The 17,221-nt window shown below is 38.5% G+C and overlaps 1 protein-coding gene and 1 long non-coding RNA gene across 2 annotated transcripts in view; one reads left to right on the forward strand and one right to left on the reverse strand.

Annotated features, from left to right (window-relative positions):
* GNS (glucosamine (N-acetyl)-6-sulfatase) overlaps positions 1-11,790 on the forward strand; it is a 25,009-nt gene extending 13,219 nt beyond the window's left edge. Inside the window, exons 8-14 of the mRNA XM_019543291.1 lie at positions 972-1,090; positions 1,669-1,772; positions 2,218-2,319; positions 4,496-4,603; positions 6,117-6,227; positions 8,414-8,574; positions 10,272-11,790. Of these exons, the coding sequence (XP_019398836.1) occupies positions 972-1,090; positions 1,669-1,772; positions 2,218-2,319; positions 4,496-4,603; positions 6,117-6,227; positions 8,414-8,574; positions 10,272-10,350 (784 nt within the window). The 3' untranslated portion in view covers positions 10,351-11,790. The remainder of the gene's footprint in view (positions 1-971; positions 1,091-1,668; positions 1,773-2,217; positions 2,320-4,495; positions 4,604-6,116; positions 6,228-8,413; positions 8,575-10,271) is intronic.
* On the reverse strand, positions 2,036-14,488 carry LOC109315542. The gene is made up of 3 exons (XR_002102531.1): positions 13,562-14,488; positions 4,505-4,515; positions 2,036-2,046 (listed from the first exon to the last, which is right to left on the reverse strand). It is a non-coding gene; the product is annotated as an uncharacterized LOC109315542 (long non-coding RNA).
* Between the last annotated feature and the right edge of the window lie 2,733 nt (positions 14,489-17,221).

Genomic DNA, 17,221 nt, shown 5'->3' on the forward strand with positions numbered 1-17,221 from the left:
TTCTGGTCCCTACTTAGGAAGACAGAGGCAAAGAAATCATTAAACATGTAGCAATAATAGCCAAGAAATTCACAAAGTTAAGTAGAATATATTTAAGAAGTTTTAGCTGCTTTGTCTCCTATTTTTCTGTCAGGTTCCTAAAAAAATTAAAAAAATCAGGATCTGAAAGTGCACTGAACTTCATATGGTAGAACTCTGTTCTGGACATGTGACAGGCTACTACCTGCTATTTTGGGAAAGGAAGATGGGGTTGGTTTTTAGGTTGCTGCTTCCTGAAGCATGTAAAAAAAATTATGTAGCCAAACCTTGGAGCAAGAACTGAGTTGAGTGCATGCTAGAGGTACCCAAGAATGAAAAAGAACTGGATGGTTTAGCATAATGTTTCTATACCTGGGGGAGTTCTCTGCACTCAACCACAGCTATCATTCTTTCGCTACTCTTGCTGAAGAGATTGGTAATGCTTTAAGTAGGAATACACAGTTTTTATACATAAATTGATCCTTGCATTAAGAAATAGTTGGTAGATTCGCTACTTTTTCATGCAGAAAAGAATGCTTACAGAAACTGTTTACAAATACTTTCTAGGAGCTCTAGTTCTTCTGTCTCCTAAAAGAAGTACTCATAGGTGACCTTGCAGGAGATTACTCTGAGAATAACATGCTGCTTTGGTTACATCAGAAATGGTCTCTGCCTGCTTCTAGATAAGATTGAAAGGAATCAGCATATTGACTTTCTGGACACTACAGAATAAAAACCAAAGCCAGATGAGATGGATGAAGTCTGCTTCTCTCTTAGAAAGGCTGTTATTAAAGTGGTATAAGAGAATTCTCAATTTTTTTCAGAGTGATACAATGGACGTCTCCTTATTTATTTATATCATAATTCAAATAACCTACCTACTATTACTACTTACCACATACAGTTAATTCTGAACTTTGAACACTGATTTGCATTCCTTTTCTCCCATACAGATGGCAAACCCTCTTGTCAGTAGATGACCTAGTAGAGAAACTGGTAAAGAAATTGGAATTCCATGGTGAATTAGATAATACTTATATTTTTTTTACCTCGGATAATGGTTATCATACAGGCAAGTAGACTTGTCCTTTCCCAAATCTGCTACAAACTTCTAGTGAGGTCTTATAGTTATTAAACTGCATGCTCTGCTGTAAAGCACAGATTATTTGTCTCTGGTTCTGAGGTTCACTTATATAGAGGATTGTGGGGGTTTTCCCTTTATGTTTTTGGATTTCTTGTTAAGTATCATTCTGAGCTAATTGCTGTACTTATGCATACTGTCTTAAAATACATAGGCCATTCTTCCATTTCTATTCTGAAATGCCAAGAGGTTTTTATTGGTAAAGTTCTATTATACCAACTCCTACTGAAAGGAAAGAGTTCTCTTCAGGTCTCTCTTATATGTAGTTGAACTTCAACAAATTAAGAAAAATAGTATATTACTTTACAATTTAAGGTTGGAGTCTGACTTCAATAGACTTAAAAAGAAAATCTGTAGGTAAATATAGGCTCTGGGCCTGGCTATATAAGATCAAGATAAAAGACCCATTTAACCTTGGTCCTTGGAGGCAGCTGGTGATGAGAGATTTTTCTATCATAAAATGAACAAAACACAATTAAATAGATGCTTCTCTCCAATATGTTTTCCAGGACAATTTTCTTTGCCAATAGACAAACGGCAGCTGTATGAGTTTGACATTAAAGTTCCCTTACTTGTTCGAGGACCAGGGATCAAACCAAATCAGACAAACAAGGTAGGATTAAAAACAAGGTTACAATAATGCAGGGTCTTTGCATTCTTTCAAAGTAATCCATTTATGCAAGTGGCTGAGCTGGCTAGGAACCTAACCTTCTTATTGCTGAAGTCTCTTTTACAAAAAAGACTACTTTATCCTTAATATTTAACATGAGTATGCACCTTGTTTGATGCATAGGTGGCCATGCCTTCTACTTAAATCTGTTGAGGTGCAGGGGTTGGACATTCCCAAAACTCTACCAACATTTCAGAACACTGAAAACTCAGTTCAGCTTATTCACATCAAGGGTGGACATAAGGTGTTGGGCATGTTTTATAAAGGGGTTGAGCCACCCAAGTGTTCATAAAAGAACCTTACTATCTTGTTCTTAAATCACCATCTAGTTTTAGTCTTTTAGATCTTTATGAAAGTCAGTAATCCTTTTTTTTTCTTTGCCACTCAGATGCTTGTTGCGAACATTGACTTGGGTCCCACTATATTGGATATCGCCGGGTATAACGTGAACAAGACCCAGATGGATGGGATGTCATTATTGCCATTGTTGGTAAGTGTACAGATGGAGTAACTAAGCAATCTAGTCGATATTGTTTGAAGAAAATACAGTTTCCTGTAATGATATGGAAGGATGCACAGTCCAAATATTCTGTCCCTGATGGCATTTTTGGGCCTTAGCTGCATGGAAACAGTAATAAAATACAAGTGTGATATCTGAATGCAGATAAATTAGGGTGCTTTCTGCTATAAGCAGGTGAATTTTTAATGGAAAATTACTTTTACTTCAATTAGTTATACTGCTGGTAACAAATGGCTCCTGTTTTAAAAGGGCCTACTGTTGGTCTGCTCCACCAAGACACCTAAGTTTTGAATATAGCATGAGGGCAAATTGTGACAACTTCATATTTTATTCAACAGAATTTTAATAGGTGGTACTGGAGAAGAAATCTAAGCCTTCCTATAGGTGAACAGAAGTCTTTTCAAATAAAGCTGCTTGTAGCTGATCCTTTACTTCACTTACAGATTGAAAGCAGCCCTTGTGGAGCTACAGGGAGCCATCAGGATTTAAAAGAGGGCAGTCTTACAATTATAGAAAATTAGGGCTGGAAGGAACCTCAGGAGGTCATCTAGTCCAACCCCCTGGACCATCCTCAACTAGATCATCCCAGCCAAAGCTTTGTCTTAACCTCCAAGAATGGTTATTCTGTAACCTCTCTGGGTAACCTGTTCCAGTGTTTTACTACCCTCCTAGTGAGAAAATTCTTCCTAATATCAAACCTAAATTTCCCTTGCTGCAACTTGAGATCATTGCTTTTTGTTCTGTCATCAGCCACTACTGAGAACAGTCTAGCTCCATCCTCTGTGGAACCACCCATCACGTGGTGGAAAGCTGCTATTAAATCCTCTGTCTTCTCTAAACTAAATAAGCCCAGTTCCCTCAGCCACTCCTTAGAAGTTGTGCCCCAGCTCCCTCACCATTTTCATTGCCCTTCTGGACTCTTTCCAATTGGTCCACATCCTTTTTGTAGTGGGGGGGGGCAAAACTGAACACAATACTCTAGACGCTGCCTCACCAGTGCTGAATAGAGGGGAATAATCACTTCCCTTGACCTGCTAGCAACACTCATACCAGTGCAGTCCAGTATGCTGTTAGTCTTCTTGGCAACAAGGGCACTATGCTGGTTCGCTTTCAGCTTATTGTCCACTGTAACCCCCAAGTCATCTTCTGCAGAGCTCCTGCCCAGTCAGTCAGTCCCCAGGCTGTAGCAGTGCACAGGATTCTTCCATCCTTGTCCTTTATAGAAACTCACGTGTTTTTTGTTGTGTTTTTTTTTTTTTTCTTTTGCGCCAATCCTGCAATTTGTCTATGTCACTCTGAATCCTAGCCCTACTCTCCAGTGTACCTACTACTCCCTCCAGCTTAGTGCTGAGGGTATACTCTGTGCCAACATCCAGGTTGTTGATAAAGATATTGAACAAAACTCTTATTGTATGAGTAGTGATAAGAGGATATCCAATTTAAACTCACTTTAATTTAAAAATCTTATCTGTTACAGATTAAGCCTTTGGGTTTCTATATTGTTTGTATGGGTTTTCAAGTATACACGGCAAAGAAGAAATATGCCTTTTTATCTGTAAAAAGGTGATTTGTAAAACTGCAAGTGGGGCAATTTTAAACTTTCAGTCCTTAAAGTTGATTGGATTTTTATTTGATTACGTCTTCATAAGGCAATCTTGAAATGCTGCCTCATTTTTTAGCCTGATTTTCTTTTTACATTTGTTAGAGGTCCATTGATATATTGGTCATATTTCAGATTGGCACTGATAAAAAGAAAAATTAACGTTCCTGACAATCAGCTTTTTTTGGCCAGTGTAACTGATAATGTCACTGGTAAATGCCACATGTATGCACGCAGCATTCACACAGCCAGGAATGCAGTCCAACAGCATGGAGACCTGTATCCAGCCAGTAAGTCTGGGGGAGAGAAGAGACGTAGTGGGGGCAGATCAAGGCCTTCAAGAAAGTCTTTATCAGTGCACTCCTAATGTGTGTTCATGTTTAAAAAAACAAGTAAAACTATATACTGTCTTTTTAATGACCCCTATAACTCAGTGGTATTTGGCAGTTTTGTGAACAGTTAGCAGCATGTCATCCAGAACACTGAAGATCTTTACTTACTGCATTGTCAAGCAGCAAAATAACAATAATTCTTATTTTCTTTTAGAGAGCAGACAAAAATGTGACCTGGAGATCGGATATGTTGGTTGAGTATCAGGGAGAAGGGCTTAACAGCAGTGATCCTACCTGCCCTGGCTTGGGACCTGGTGTCTCTGTAAGCAGAGCTAAAGTTGTTCAGCGTAAATGTATTTGTATGTTTCCTGATACCATTTTAAAATAGAACCTCTATTTAGAGATTTAGGGTAGTGAGTGACCCTACATGCATTCCTATGGTGTGGGAGATTTTAAGATTTCTTTGTGGTTTCTTGATCTGTAAGTCAGGCTAGCTTCATTGTGAAAACATGTCCAAACTCAGCATCGAAATTGGGGGGGGGGGTGTTGTTCGTTTTAATTGTTTAACATCAGCTTTTTATCCTGGAAACTTTAATTAGTGCTTCAGTATTGTACAGATCCCCTTTAAAATACTTGAAGGGTTGGAGAATGCTGAAGAATACAATATCATGTGTGTGAATCTGTAATGGTCTCTTGACACAGCCATTTAAACACCTTCTTTAGGTGGAGATACTCACTACTTAGTAGGGCTGTTGTTACCAGGGTAACAGACAGTTCTATATTAGTATTAGATGATACTAATGCATAAGCTGTTTTGATGCAATTGTTAGGCCTGTATGCTTCTGTAGTGATAAGTGTAGCAAAACTATTGCAACTTCAATGCTGTTTCATGCAGGATTAAAGTTGTAGTAATTGAGCTTACTTTTATGTCACTATAGGATCAGGCGGATATAAGCTTTATAATGTAACAACCAACGTGTGCTCCTGAGCAGCAGCAGTTCCCCCTCCCTAAAAGTGGTTAAAGTATGCTTGTCCACAGCCTGTAATACTGTGGAACTAATGCAGACTTCTGAATAGAATGAAGAGGAGGCTATCTTACAGTATTAGTTCTACAAATACCTTGCTGAGATAAAAACATTTATGCTGGTGTTTAAAAAGGACAGTTTATTTAAATCTATAGACTGAGGTAATTTCACTTGTCTGGGCGTTACCCTGGAAGGAATCGGAAGTAAAACTCCAGCAAGTGTAAGTTATTCTGGTTTAGGTTTCATGTGAATGTCCTGCCTGGGAAAGGTAAATATGCTATTTCCTGCTGCCTAGCTGTGAGGTGCAGGATTAGATCACCTACTGTGAGAGCTTCCTCAGGATAGCTAAATGGCATGCTTGTCTGTTCCTGATAACAAGTATGCTGTTCAAAATAGTTTTAAATTCTTGGACTACTGTATTCCTTAGAAAAAATAATTCAACCATAGAGACAATACCAGCAGATTCTCTCTGCCTGAACAAGAGTGTCTGTGCCCAAAAGCTTGCAAAGAACAATTTTTCCAACTATTGAGTTAGTTTAATAAAAGATATCACATTTGCCAAATAAGTTAATATAATATATTTTCTAAGGCAGACACGGTTATCTGTAGTAGAACATTCAGCTAATGTAGAGAAGATGCATTGGTTTGACTATCGGGGAAGGCTGTTGCATTTAATCTTCAGTATTTTTTGAGACTGCCATGTGTTTAAGCTCCTTTATTTTGTCTAGACTCTGGCTAGAGGATTAAACCAGGTCAGCATGAAGAGATGTTTTAACTTTTTTTTTTTTTCTCAAATTATTTCTTCTGCAGAATTGTTTTCCAGACTGTGTTTGTGAAGATTCCTACAACAACACATATGCTTGTGTGAGGACGCTGTCTGCTTCGTGGGATCTCCAGTACTGTGAATTCGATGACCTAGAGGTAACTTTTTAAAAAATATCATTTAACAACTCTGTGTTTAACTGTTTGGCTCCCCATCTGCAGTTATCTCGTTGCAACAGATGTTAATTATCATTTAGTGCCTGTCTGAACATTTTATCTGGCTTCAAGGCTTGCATAAAGTACTTGGGGGAAGGAGACTAGCTTCATTTCTAGGCTAAATATTAGATTTAATTGCTGATAGAAATATTTAACCAAAACATCTTTTAGGATCAAGAGAGAAGAAGATAGGCAATAAAATTCAGCCCTGGAACAATTCCTACTAGCACCAAAGGTGACTTTGACCTTAAATGTTTTAACTTTTAAGTGGCAGAGAACTCTGCTGTAGACTAAACTAATGGCTCTCCACAGTCTTGTGTGCACAGTGTGTGTTTTGTTGTGCTCAGTAAAATATTGCAGCACAAGAGAACTCGCTAATAGTATTTTTGCTATAAAATATAAGCTTACCTTTTGCCACCAGTATATTTAACTGACGTTCCATTACCACTTAAACACGTGGTCTTCTGACCCATCAAATTTTTCTCTCCAAACTTCAGCCTGCTTGTAGGTGAGGCAGGCAGAATGATTCACATGTTAATATGTGGAGCAGTGTCTCCAAAATTATATTTTGGAGCAGACAGCAATGACAGTGTTTGTTCCAAGGCAGATTTTTGCACTTCTACAAAAGGGGAGACCCTGGGAACACTGCAGTACCTTGCCACACCCTAACAAAATGCCATCTTCTCTCTGTTCACCACAATTTCACATCAGACCTCTTCCCTATGCACTTCAGGGCTTTTTGGAAAGCTTGTCTGGAATGATTCGTTATTGAGTGGGAGAGAGCATGCTATGTAAAAGTTAGCCTATATCAAGGTTCATAGTTAAAAGCATCACCTTTAGCTCTTTCCTGGTTTTCCGGAGTTGGCAGCATTTAATTGGCAAACCTGGAGGAAAACAGAGCACTGAGCTTTTGTGTAACTGACTCCAGGTCAGTTTTATCTGCACTGTGATGTTCACATGGAAAAGTAAATTGCTATCATCCTGTCTTATTAAAATAAAGCAACTGCTTTAGTCTTTGAGTCTAGTTTCAACAATTATTCCACTGACAGATTCTGCAAAGATCTGGGGTAGATGAAAAAGTGTTTTGCCAAAGTAGAGCTAATTAGCCATGTTTTAACCAGTTGGAAATAGCGAAGATCAAATGTATACAGTTAATTCAAACATGACCATTGAGAAAAGATGAAGTAAGCCGATTTTTTTTTTTTTTTTTTAATGGCCTGATTGGTTTTACACTAAAAGACTTAAGAAAATTGGCTTAAGAGAATCTGAGTAGATCAGACTTTCCTCTCTTTAGAAACTAATTAATTTATTAATTACTAGAAAGTTAACTTCATGGCCAAAACTTCCTTCCTGGCAGCCAAGAGTGGATGCTATTTGTGGTGTATACAAGGGGTGAAAAATGGGAGTTCCCATATTCCTTTAAGGCAGACCCCAAAGCTGATCTACAATATACTATAACTCATGGTATGCTTCAAAGAACAGTCCAAGTGATTTACAGCCTTTTTGGGCATATCTAAGCCAGTCTGTATCTAGCTAAGATAACAACTGTCTGTAAAGATGCAGCTTCCTTGTCTTCAATGTGGGTTGTACAAGCCTGCTCAAGACCCTAGATGCTTGGCCAAATGGGCTGGACTTGTGTCTGAGTTGCTGCATCTCAGTACAGTTGTTTACAACAAGTATGTACAGCTTGACTACAAGCTTTGCAGGAGTTTCACCCAGAGCTGAAATCCCATTTAATTCATTTATTTATTTTTGAGAGGAAGAGGGAAGCGGAGAGAAGTGAGTGAATGTTAAATTAATTTGTTGTTATTCTTGTGTGTACCTTTTAGTATGTCATAAAATGACTTTTGTGCAAATGAAACTACGTATATAAAACTTATTTAGCACTTCCCCCAAAACATTTTTGCCTTCAAATTATAAGTTAGGGCAGGGATCATTTCTTAATGGTCTATAAAGCACCTAATATATAGTGAAGGGTACAAACTAACTGACAATATATACATTAAAGCTAATACATAATACTAGAAAATAAATTGTCACTCTGTTTTCTCACAAATAGCATGCAGGCTATATGTTAAATAGCTGACGTTTAATATAATAATACAGGAATTGTTTCTCTGCTTACACAGGTGTTTGTAGAAGTCTATAACTTGACTGCAGACCCATTTCAGATTAATAATATTGCTAAAACAATAGATCAGGAAATTTTAGAGAAGATGAACTATCGACTTATGATGTTACAGTCGTGCTCTGGAGCAACCTGTCGTACGCCAGGAGTCTTTGACCCAGGGTAAAAACATTTTTTTTAATCTTTAATTTTATGTCTAGTTATATTTGTATATAGCATCTCAGGAATACCTAAAATTAGTTCCTTTGACATGTAGCTCTGCCTATGAGATTATAATTCTATTTTTCACTTTCACTAAGGAAAAAAGGAACCTTTACCTTAGAACTAGTTGATGCTGCTGTAAATACTTAAATTTATAGAGATTATCTAGCAATGTACGTACTTGGTCTGAAAAATTTGCCTAAATGAAAACTCCAGTGCATACCTTCCAAACAGAATTATGAAAATGGCATCTCTTGTCTTGGATAATCCACCTATACTTTTAGTCTGTCAATTTAAGTTTAAAATGTAAACTTAAAATTGTTAAGACTAAAGATAGATAAATAAACAGCATGTGGTGTCTTTTAAATATAAAAACCTATCAAATACAAGCTCAGTAAAAATGCTAATGATACTTTAATGTAATTCAGTCAGCCATTGTCAGGATTAAGCAGGGGTGTCAAATATATGGCCTGTAGAGCCCTACCACCCAGATCCTGGCGCTGTCCCTCAATCTGGTCAAAGCCACATGAGGCACAGCATGTGCCTGTGGCATAGGGCTGGTCTTTATCTAGTACACTTTCAGTGGACCAGAGTCACCAGCTGTTCTGGGACCTGTGCTGTGTGCAGCATGGATCCTAGAGTGGCCAGAATGGGCATGATCTGTGGTGTCTGCCCTGGCCACACAGTGCCCACTACAGCCAGTCTGAGATCCGTGCCACTTGCAGCAAGGGTGCTGCATTCAACACAGTCCCAGAGTTGCCAGGGTGGCAACTGCATGGAACATGGTGCAGCTACAGCTGCTCCAGCTGGACTGTGCTACACACTGCATCTGTTCCAGACAATCCAGGATTCACACTGCATGTAGTGCAAGTCTTAGCCACACTGTTCTCTGGCCTGCAGAGCCAGATGAATTTAACACCCCTGGCTTAAAGATTTCTGGCTATTCATTACTGTATGCAAGGATTTTTCTAATTGAATAGCTATTAAAACATCTCTGTACTTTATATCTAAGCCTTAACTAATCAAGATAAGTTATAATGATGAACTATAGTTTGAGCTTAATCATACAGCAAACCCTCTGGTAAACAAATAATTTGTTTACTCTAGTTAACTGTTGCTTTGCTTTTGAGCTGAATAAACCCACTTTTTTCTTGAACTTTCACAGTACTTAAAGGTGAAAGCATAGTTTCAGTATAACTTGAGGCTGACCCCCTGTGTGATTCCTTGCTTTAACTACAGCAAAACCATTGAAAATGCAGCTCCTGGACCCTTCTGACACACTTGATGCTACTGCTGACGTTCTAAAATCATTAGTGTTAGCTAGAAGTGGCACTACTTTATTTCTCTAAAGTGGTTTGTCTATTTCTATAGTTCTAGATTACTGTAGTGATTAACTAAAGCATTGTCTGTGTGGAGTGCAAGTTTTTTTTTTCATTATATATTTATTAATTTATATCCTCCTAGCCAAAAGGCTCAGAGCAGCTTCTGCAAATAATGTTGTTGTATAGTAAAATTTGTTCTTAATTTGTTATCATAAATACATTTTAAATATTCAGGCCCTGTTCTGTCTTGCATACCTATATTGAGTGCTGCATTGTTAAATTTTGCAGTGTTTATATGGATTAACTGTAGCTCACTTTGCCTTTTCTCCATCTTAGGTATAGGTTTGACCCGCGTCTGATGTTCAACAACAACCATGCTGTTCGGGCTCGCAGATTTTCCATACAGTCTTCCTAACAGCATTTAATCATTTTATACAGCTGGCTGCCAGTGGCCATGTCCTCAGTGATTGCAGCAGGTCTGTCTCTAACCTTCACTGATTTGCAGCTGGAAGACTTGATCAACTGGTTATTCAGACCTTGTTTTTGGAGGGGAAGGAGGAAACCCTTGTATCTAGCTGGTTGCCTTGTGCAATATGTGTGTTTGATAACCAAACTGTAATTCCAAACTCAGACATGGCTAATCTCTTTTGCTCAGACGTGATTATCACCTTGTCTTTCAAGTATCTTTTAATATTGCAGGGATAGGATTTGACCTGTAAATCTGAACTTCATATTTTGTTTCGATATGAATAAAGATAGATGATGCGTTGAATCAGGTTAACCTGGACAGACTGTATTGCACAGAGAACTCTACCTGTATTCACTCCCTCTTAGACAGACTTTCCTAAAATCTAAGTGTGTACTTGCAGGTTTCCAGTGTTGATTTCCATTGCTAACCTGGAGCAAACTTCCATAATATGTAAAGCATTAGTCAGAACTACAGGATCTGACTAGGATCAGCAACCTATTAACTTCCATCACTGAGACCATTTCACACTAGGCTAGTCAGTCTCACTGGGCTGCTTTAGTAACTTTCAAACAAGAATATAATTTTATAGTAGTTTCCATTCAGAACATAAAATCAGTTAAGAGAGATCATTGGAACAGTTTTTAGAAATTTCTAACATAGGCTTTTTGGCATGGTATTTCAGAACAAAATATTGTTGAGACTAACCTGAAATGTTGGGTTGAAACAGTGCCTGTATGTTGATCACAATGAGCCAGCTGAACTTCAGAACTGGAACAGAAATAAATATCAGAAAAAAAAAGATAAATTGGGCACCACAGTAGTCTGTCATATGTCTCCAGCCTCCAAGTGTCTTGCAAATGATTAAAGATCTGATCAACATAAACATAGTTTTAAATTGATTCTCTCTTGAGAGCCAAATAGCTAAAAGCCTTACTTGTCAGAAATCATAGTAAGGTGACCAGTTTGGGTAGTTGTAGCGCTTCCCTACATAGAGGTGCTTTTATGTTGAGAGCTAGTATCTATCTATTAAACTGCATTAAGTGCCCCTTACACCAAAGAACTGCAAGCCAGATTTCTGACCATGGTAGGTTGTCCAGCTTTCTGCTTTGAGATTCAGTTGTTTCCTCAGCCTACTGATATTTTCAGCTTTTTAAAGACTGCTCATATGAAACTCACAGATGATGGCTCTATCTTATGTGGAATATTGAATTCTTTTCTAAAGTCTAAAAAACACCAACATTACCAACATTCAGCACACTTTTTAAAGAGTTCATCTGCATAGAAAAGGCAGTTATTCAGAGTAGCTGCTGAAAACTGACTGCATTGTGTTGATGTCACAAGATCCAAGATTATTCTGCTCTAGGCTGTAAACTGTAGCTTAGTATGGAAACAAATAATTGTCAAATTGAGCTGTTGCAAATTTCTCCTTTCGCTAAGTCATTGGTTTTGATACAGTTACCAAGATATCTTTAACTCGGCTCCTTTTGTGGGAGAACATTGCCAGTTAAACAAAACCTTTTGCCAAGAAAGTATTTCAAATAGTCTCAAACATTCTGTGATTTTATTTTTTTTTAAATAAGTTTAATTGCATTAACTTTTCTTTCATTTCAGTGTTGACATATCTGAGCCACTGTCTATGAAGCCTCTGCTATTCATCCTTCTTCCTTTTGTAGAAGGTAGCATACAAATAAGGGTGGGAGGTAAATTTACCCTTTCCAGTAGGAGTAAGCTTTCATGAGGCCATGCTTGTCAGGTTTTGAAGAGATTTAAATCCTGATTTGGAAGGAGAAATTTAACTTTAGAGATTGCCATTCTGGAGATATGTAATGCATTGAACATTTATTTCTACTGCAAAATCTCCTTAACGTTGTAGGATCCAAACTTTAAGGGTGTGTTCCCATATGTATAATCTTCAAATCCTTTTCCATTAAATTAAGTGAATAACCTTGTTTCCTTCTCCATTTGCTACCCCATCTATCCTGAGCAAATGTCCTTCAGTCTCTGGCTTCTTCTGCAAATAGATCTTGCTTATCACTCTTGTTCCTGACACCTTGTCTCACCTTAGTAATATGGTAGGTCCTGAGACATGTTCCTACTCAAACTAAAAGCTCACTTTAAAAACAGTTTTGTTCTTTCACTTAGACTTGGGTTTTACTTTTCAGTTGAGCTCACTATATACTCTGGTTGGTAGCTCTAAGGTGTGAAAGGATGGGGGATGGAAGCAAGTCCTTAAATCAGGGTGACTGAAAGCTAATGGACACATTGCTAAAATGTGCTTGCAGGTTGTGTAGCAAGAGTTTTAGCTTGTTAACTTAAGTTGGACTATGTAGTAGTAATCAAGGCCTAATTTTGGGTTGGTTGGCTTAAGTAGCTCTTCTGTGTACAAAAAGCTATTGTAATCATGACTAAAGGGTGACTCAGTACAACTGCTCCTTAATGTTAGGTTTCCTTACTATAGTGTGCTTGGTTGGAAGGGAAAACTTAACTACTTAATGATACATGTTTGCATGTTCTACCCATATTGACATGAAAACTGATTGCATAGAACATGCACTGAGTCAGATGAGCAAGAAGTTCACCCTTATCCAACATGTTCACCATGCCTCCCTCCCTTCTTTACCTAACCCTTTTCTTTGCTCACCTTGAGTCTGCCATATACCAATTTGAATTCTGCTATAAAGCAAATGTGATTTGTCATAGAAATGACAAATGAGTCGCTACTGAGTTCTTTTCTGAGTTGCCAAAAAGGGTGTAAATTTTGGGGGAAAATACTTCTGAACAAACCTTTACTTTCAATGGCTTAAGCCAACTAACTCAAAGACAGGCAGCAATAATTTAGATGCCCTGTCATTATAGCTTTAAGGTGTCTGCTCTAATTTAACATAGTGGGCTCTTCCAGGAAACAGTCATTCTTACTGGTATTTTTCACCCTTTTGAAATGGTCAGTGTTCACTTCTGGTTTTTTGTTCTTGACACTAGTTGAAATAACCATGTGAAGGAACTTTAACATACAGCTGGGTCAGATTCCAAAACAGCAAGCTTGAGTCATGATGGCCTTTCTAGATGTAACATTTGATTAAAATGTTTGAACAGGGCTGTGTTTTACTTGCACCTTATTATTCAAGAGCCATCTAATGATTGAGTGAAGAGGCCTTACTGAATGTGACTTCATTTTAAACTACCCAATTGTTTCCCAGGCTCTAGCCTGATTTAAAACAGAGGTACTATGTAGTATAAAACCTTGCAAGACGCATTCCTTTGTTACAGCAGGAGCAAAACAAATCTCTTACCTAACAGTATTGCCACTTTTGCATGAGTGAACACACCTAACAAGTGCTTGCTGGGCTGATGAACTGATTTCTCTTGGCTCAGGGAGCAAATGTTTTACTGCTGTCCCCTATAGTGTTTATCTTGAATCATCTACAAAAAAAGGCAAAAGAAATTGTTTAAATTAAAATAATCTGATAAACTACTGTTTGGAGTGATTACACTATACAAAGTAGATACATAAATGTGATTGTTACACTGCTGAAGATAATTCTTAAATCATTAAAATGCAACTTTATTTGTATTCTTGTCCATGTGGCATGTGATTATACCACCCTCTGACTTTGTTCCGGTTTTTATTCTACTGTACCATAATTGTACTTTGATTAGAAAGTGCCCTTCAAAAGAACCCTGTTCACTGCTGCACTTTAAAAAAAAAAAAAAAAAAAAGAAAAAAAAATAAACTGTCTCCTATAAACATCTCATCCTTTCATTAGTGACTGAAGTTAAATATCTTTGAAGCACCAAATATTTTCAGAGGTCTGATGGTTCATGTCCACCAAATAAAACGTGTTGCACTGGTATCATTTATAAAGCCTAATGAAATCCTTCTTTAAGACCAAAACAAATCCTCTCTCTTGTCTTGTATCTTAGGTAGATCGCTCAGAAATCTATAGCTATCATTTAAGAATTAAGCAGGGAGGTATCTTGCTGCTGTTTCTGGCTGGGTTTGAATGTAATTTTTCAACAAGGGTTAACTGGAGGCCTGTTTTAAAATGGGGTATAGTTTAAGAGTGCCTTTCCAAAGGGATTTCACTGGCTGTTTTATACAGGAAACTAACTGTGCTCTAGGGGTGCCTGTAAATGTGCAGGAAGGCTGTTTCAATGCACTGTAATTAATTGAGTCTGCTGGAACATGCTAATTGGCATGCCTCCACTACCTTTTTAAAGTGTGGGGATGCTGATACACAAGATGCTGCAGGCACTTTAATTCGAGTGGCTCTGGGAGCTGTTCTAATTAAAGCCCCAATGTAAAAACAACTTAGGAGGCTTGTTCTTAAACTGGAAGCAGTGTAGCCACCCTCGTAGGGTTTGAGTGATGATGGTAGTTATAGAATCATAGAAAATTAGGGTTGGAAGGGACCTCGGGAGGTCATCTAGTCCAACACCCTACTCAAAGTAGGACCATCCCCAACTAGATCATCCCAGCCAAGGCTTTGCCGAGCCAGGTCTTAAAAACCTCCAAGGATGGAGAGTTCACAGCTACTCTAGGTAATCTGTTCCAGTACTTCACCACCTTCCTGGTGAGAGGTTTTCTTCTCATATCTAATCTAAACTTCCCTTGCTGCAACTTGAGATCATTGTTTCTTGTTCTGTTATCTACCATCACCGAGAACAGTTTAGCTCCATCTTCTCTAGATCCACCCTTCAGGTAGTTGAAGGCTGCTATTAAATCCCCCCTCAGTCTTTTCTTTTCTAGACTAAATAAGTCCAGCAACTGTAACAAAGCTTAAATTTCTCCCTCAGCCTCTCTTCATAAGTCATATGCCCCAGCCCCCTCACCATTTTCATTGCTCCTCCCCTGTATTCTCCAATTTGTCTTCATCCTTTCTGTAGTGGAGAACCCAGAACTGAATACAGTATACCAGATGTGGCCTTACTGGTGCTGGATAGAAGGGAATAATCACTTCCCTTGACCAGCTGGCAAACACTCCTACCAATTCAGCCCAGTATGCCATTAACCTTCTTGGCAACACGGCCATACTGTTGGCTCATATTCAGCTTATTTTCCACTGTAGCTTCCAGGCCTCCTGCAGAGCTGCTGCCCATCCATTCAGCCCCAGCCTGTACTGGTACATGGGCTAATCTGTTGAAAGCTGTTAGTTCCACATGGGTGGCCTAACTAAATACAGTGGAGAATGCCTCCTGTAGCAGAATCCACGGCGTTGAGCCAGCCCAATCTAGCCATGCACTGCTTGGAAATTTGGTGGCAGGAGAACCGTAGCAGTATCTGTAAGCACTGCTCCCCCACTGCCAAATTTCTGGACCCATGGGAACCCCCACTGGCCAGAGGACATGATTCAGTATCTAATGCTGATATAGTATCATTTTTAATGCACATTTCCATTTGGGAATCACTGACTTAATGCTGCTGGGATGCATCTCCCTTCAGCTAGGACTCTCAGCATCTGAAATTATCTCTTGAAGGTAGGCTTATAAACCCTGTACTTTAAAGCACTCCCACAAATTGTGAGAGGGTTTTAGTCTTACTCTTCAGTCATAATCACCAGGTTACAGGCTATTTCTGATCTAGTTAATCCTCAGTTGAAACTGTTTTACTTCATGCAGAATACTTTATATTTGCTCTTCCTTGATGAATTTAGCTTTCTAGTCAACTGCATGCATTAGGTGGAAAGGGAGACTGGCTTATAGTCCTTGGAACAGGGACTTGGCCCACCTCTGTCTCTGGGACATGCAAAGTACAGTAATTTCAACAAGGTAGTTGAGTGCCCTTCCACTCTAGATTGCACATATAATACTGTGTTTTGACACTCACTTTCCTCTTAGGAGGATGTGGATCCAAAGCTTGCCCACATCATTCTTTACCTAGCTAAAATGCATGGAGCAGAGGCATCCTTTATCTCCTACTGCTGCCCTCTGAAGTGTCTGCACAGCTGTATTTGGTACAGAGCCAATCTGCTAAATGTGACATGAACTTGCACCATATCAAGTCTCTGAGCATAAATGGGTATATGGATATATAGTCATGGCTCTGGAGAGGCTTAAGACTCAGTTTCCTGGGTCTGTCAAAACTATAGTGCTTTTGGGCATACACAAAAGCAGTATTGCAGGGATTAGATAGCAGACAGGGAGCTTAAAAAAATCAATGTTTTGGTTTTAGGGCCCACACACTTTTTGCAGCTCTAGCTCCTAGTTTTATTTAGTACTGTATAAAATCTGAACTCCTATCATTTAGCCTGTACCGGTACGAAACAGAATTGTTACACAGATGCTGTAAAACACCCTACAGAGTCCTAAAGCAGCTCTTTAGATGTATAATAATTATATGCATAGTCAAAGCTAACTTAAATGACTGAGTATTGGTCCTACATAGAGCAGATGAACTGCAGCACAGCTTACATTTCTACCTCTTGCCCTATTTTCCCCTGTAGTAATGTTTTTACTACTAAACTTCAAATTAGTGATAAGCAGCTTTCCACTTTTAAATTAAGGGTGAAGTTTACTCTGTGTAAATTTAAGACTGGATTATCAACTCAGCTATAAGAGTTACAATACAATGTGCAAAAAGCAACATTCTGAAAAATGCTTTTGCTTCTTTCACAATATGCCCAAGCAAAGGACGGACAAAACTTAAGCATGGGTATCATTCTGTGGCACCGCAAAAAATGGCAGTTCTGTATTACCCAAATATACTTCTTTCCCGTTGTGCTCAAGAATACCACTAATGGTTCATGTTACACTACCATCAGGGTCATGGAACATCTCCATAAATTCTCCTTTGTTGTTATTTCTAAGAAAAAGCTATGTT

Source organism: Crocodylus porosus, unplaced genomic scaffold, assembly GCF_001723895.1.
Source record: "Crocodylus porosus isolate Cpor-Errol unplaced genomic scaffold, CroPor_comp1, whole genome shotgun sequence".
NCBI classification, from domain to species: domain Eukaryota; kingdom Metazoa; phylum Chordata; order Crocodylia; family Crocodylidae; genus Crocodylus; species Crocodylus porosus.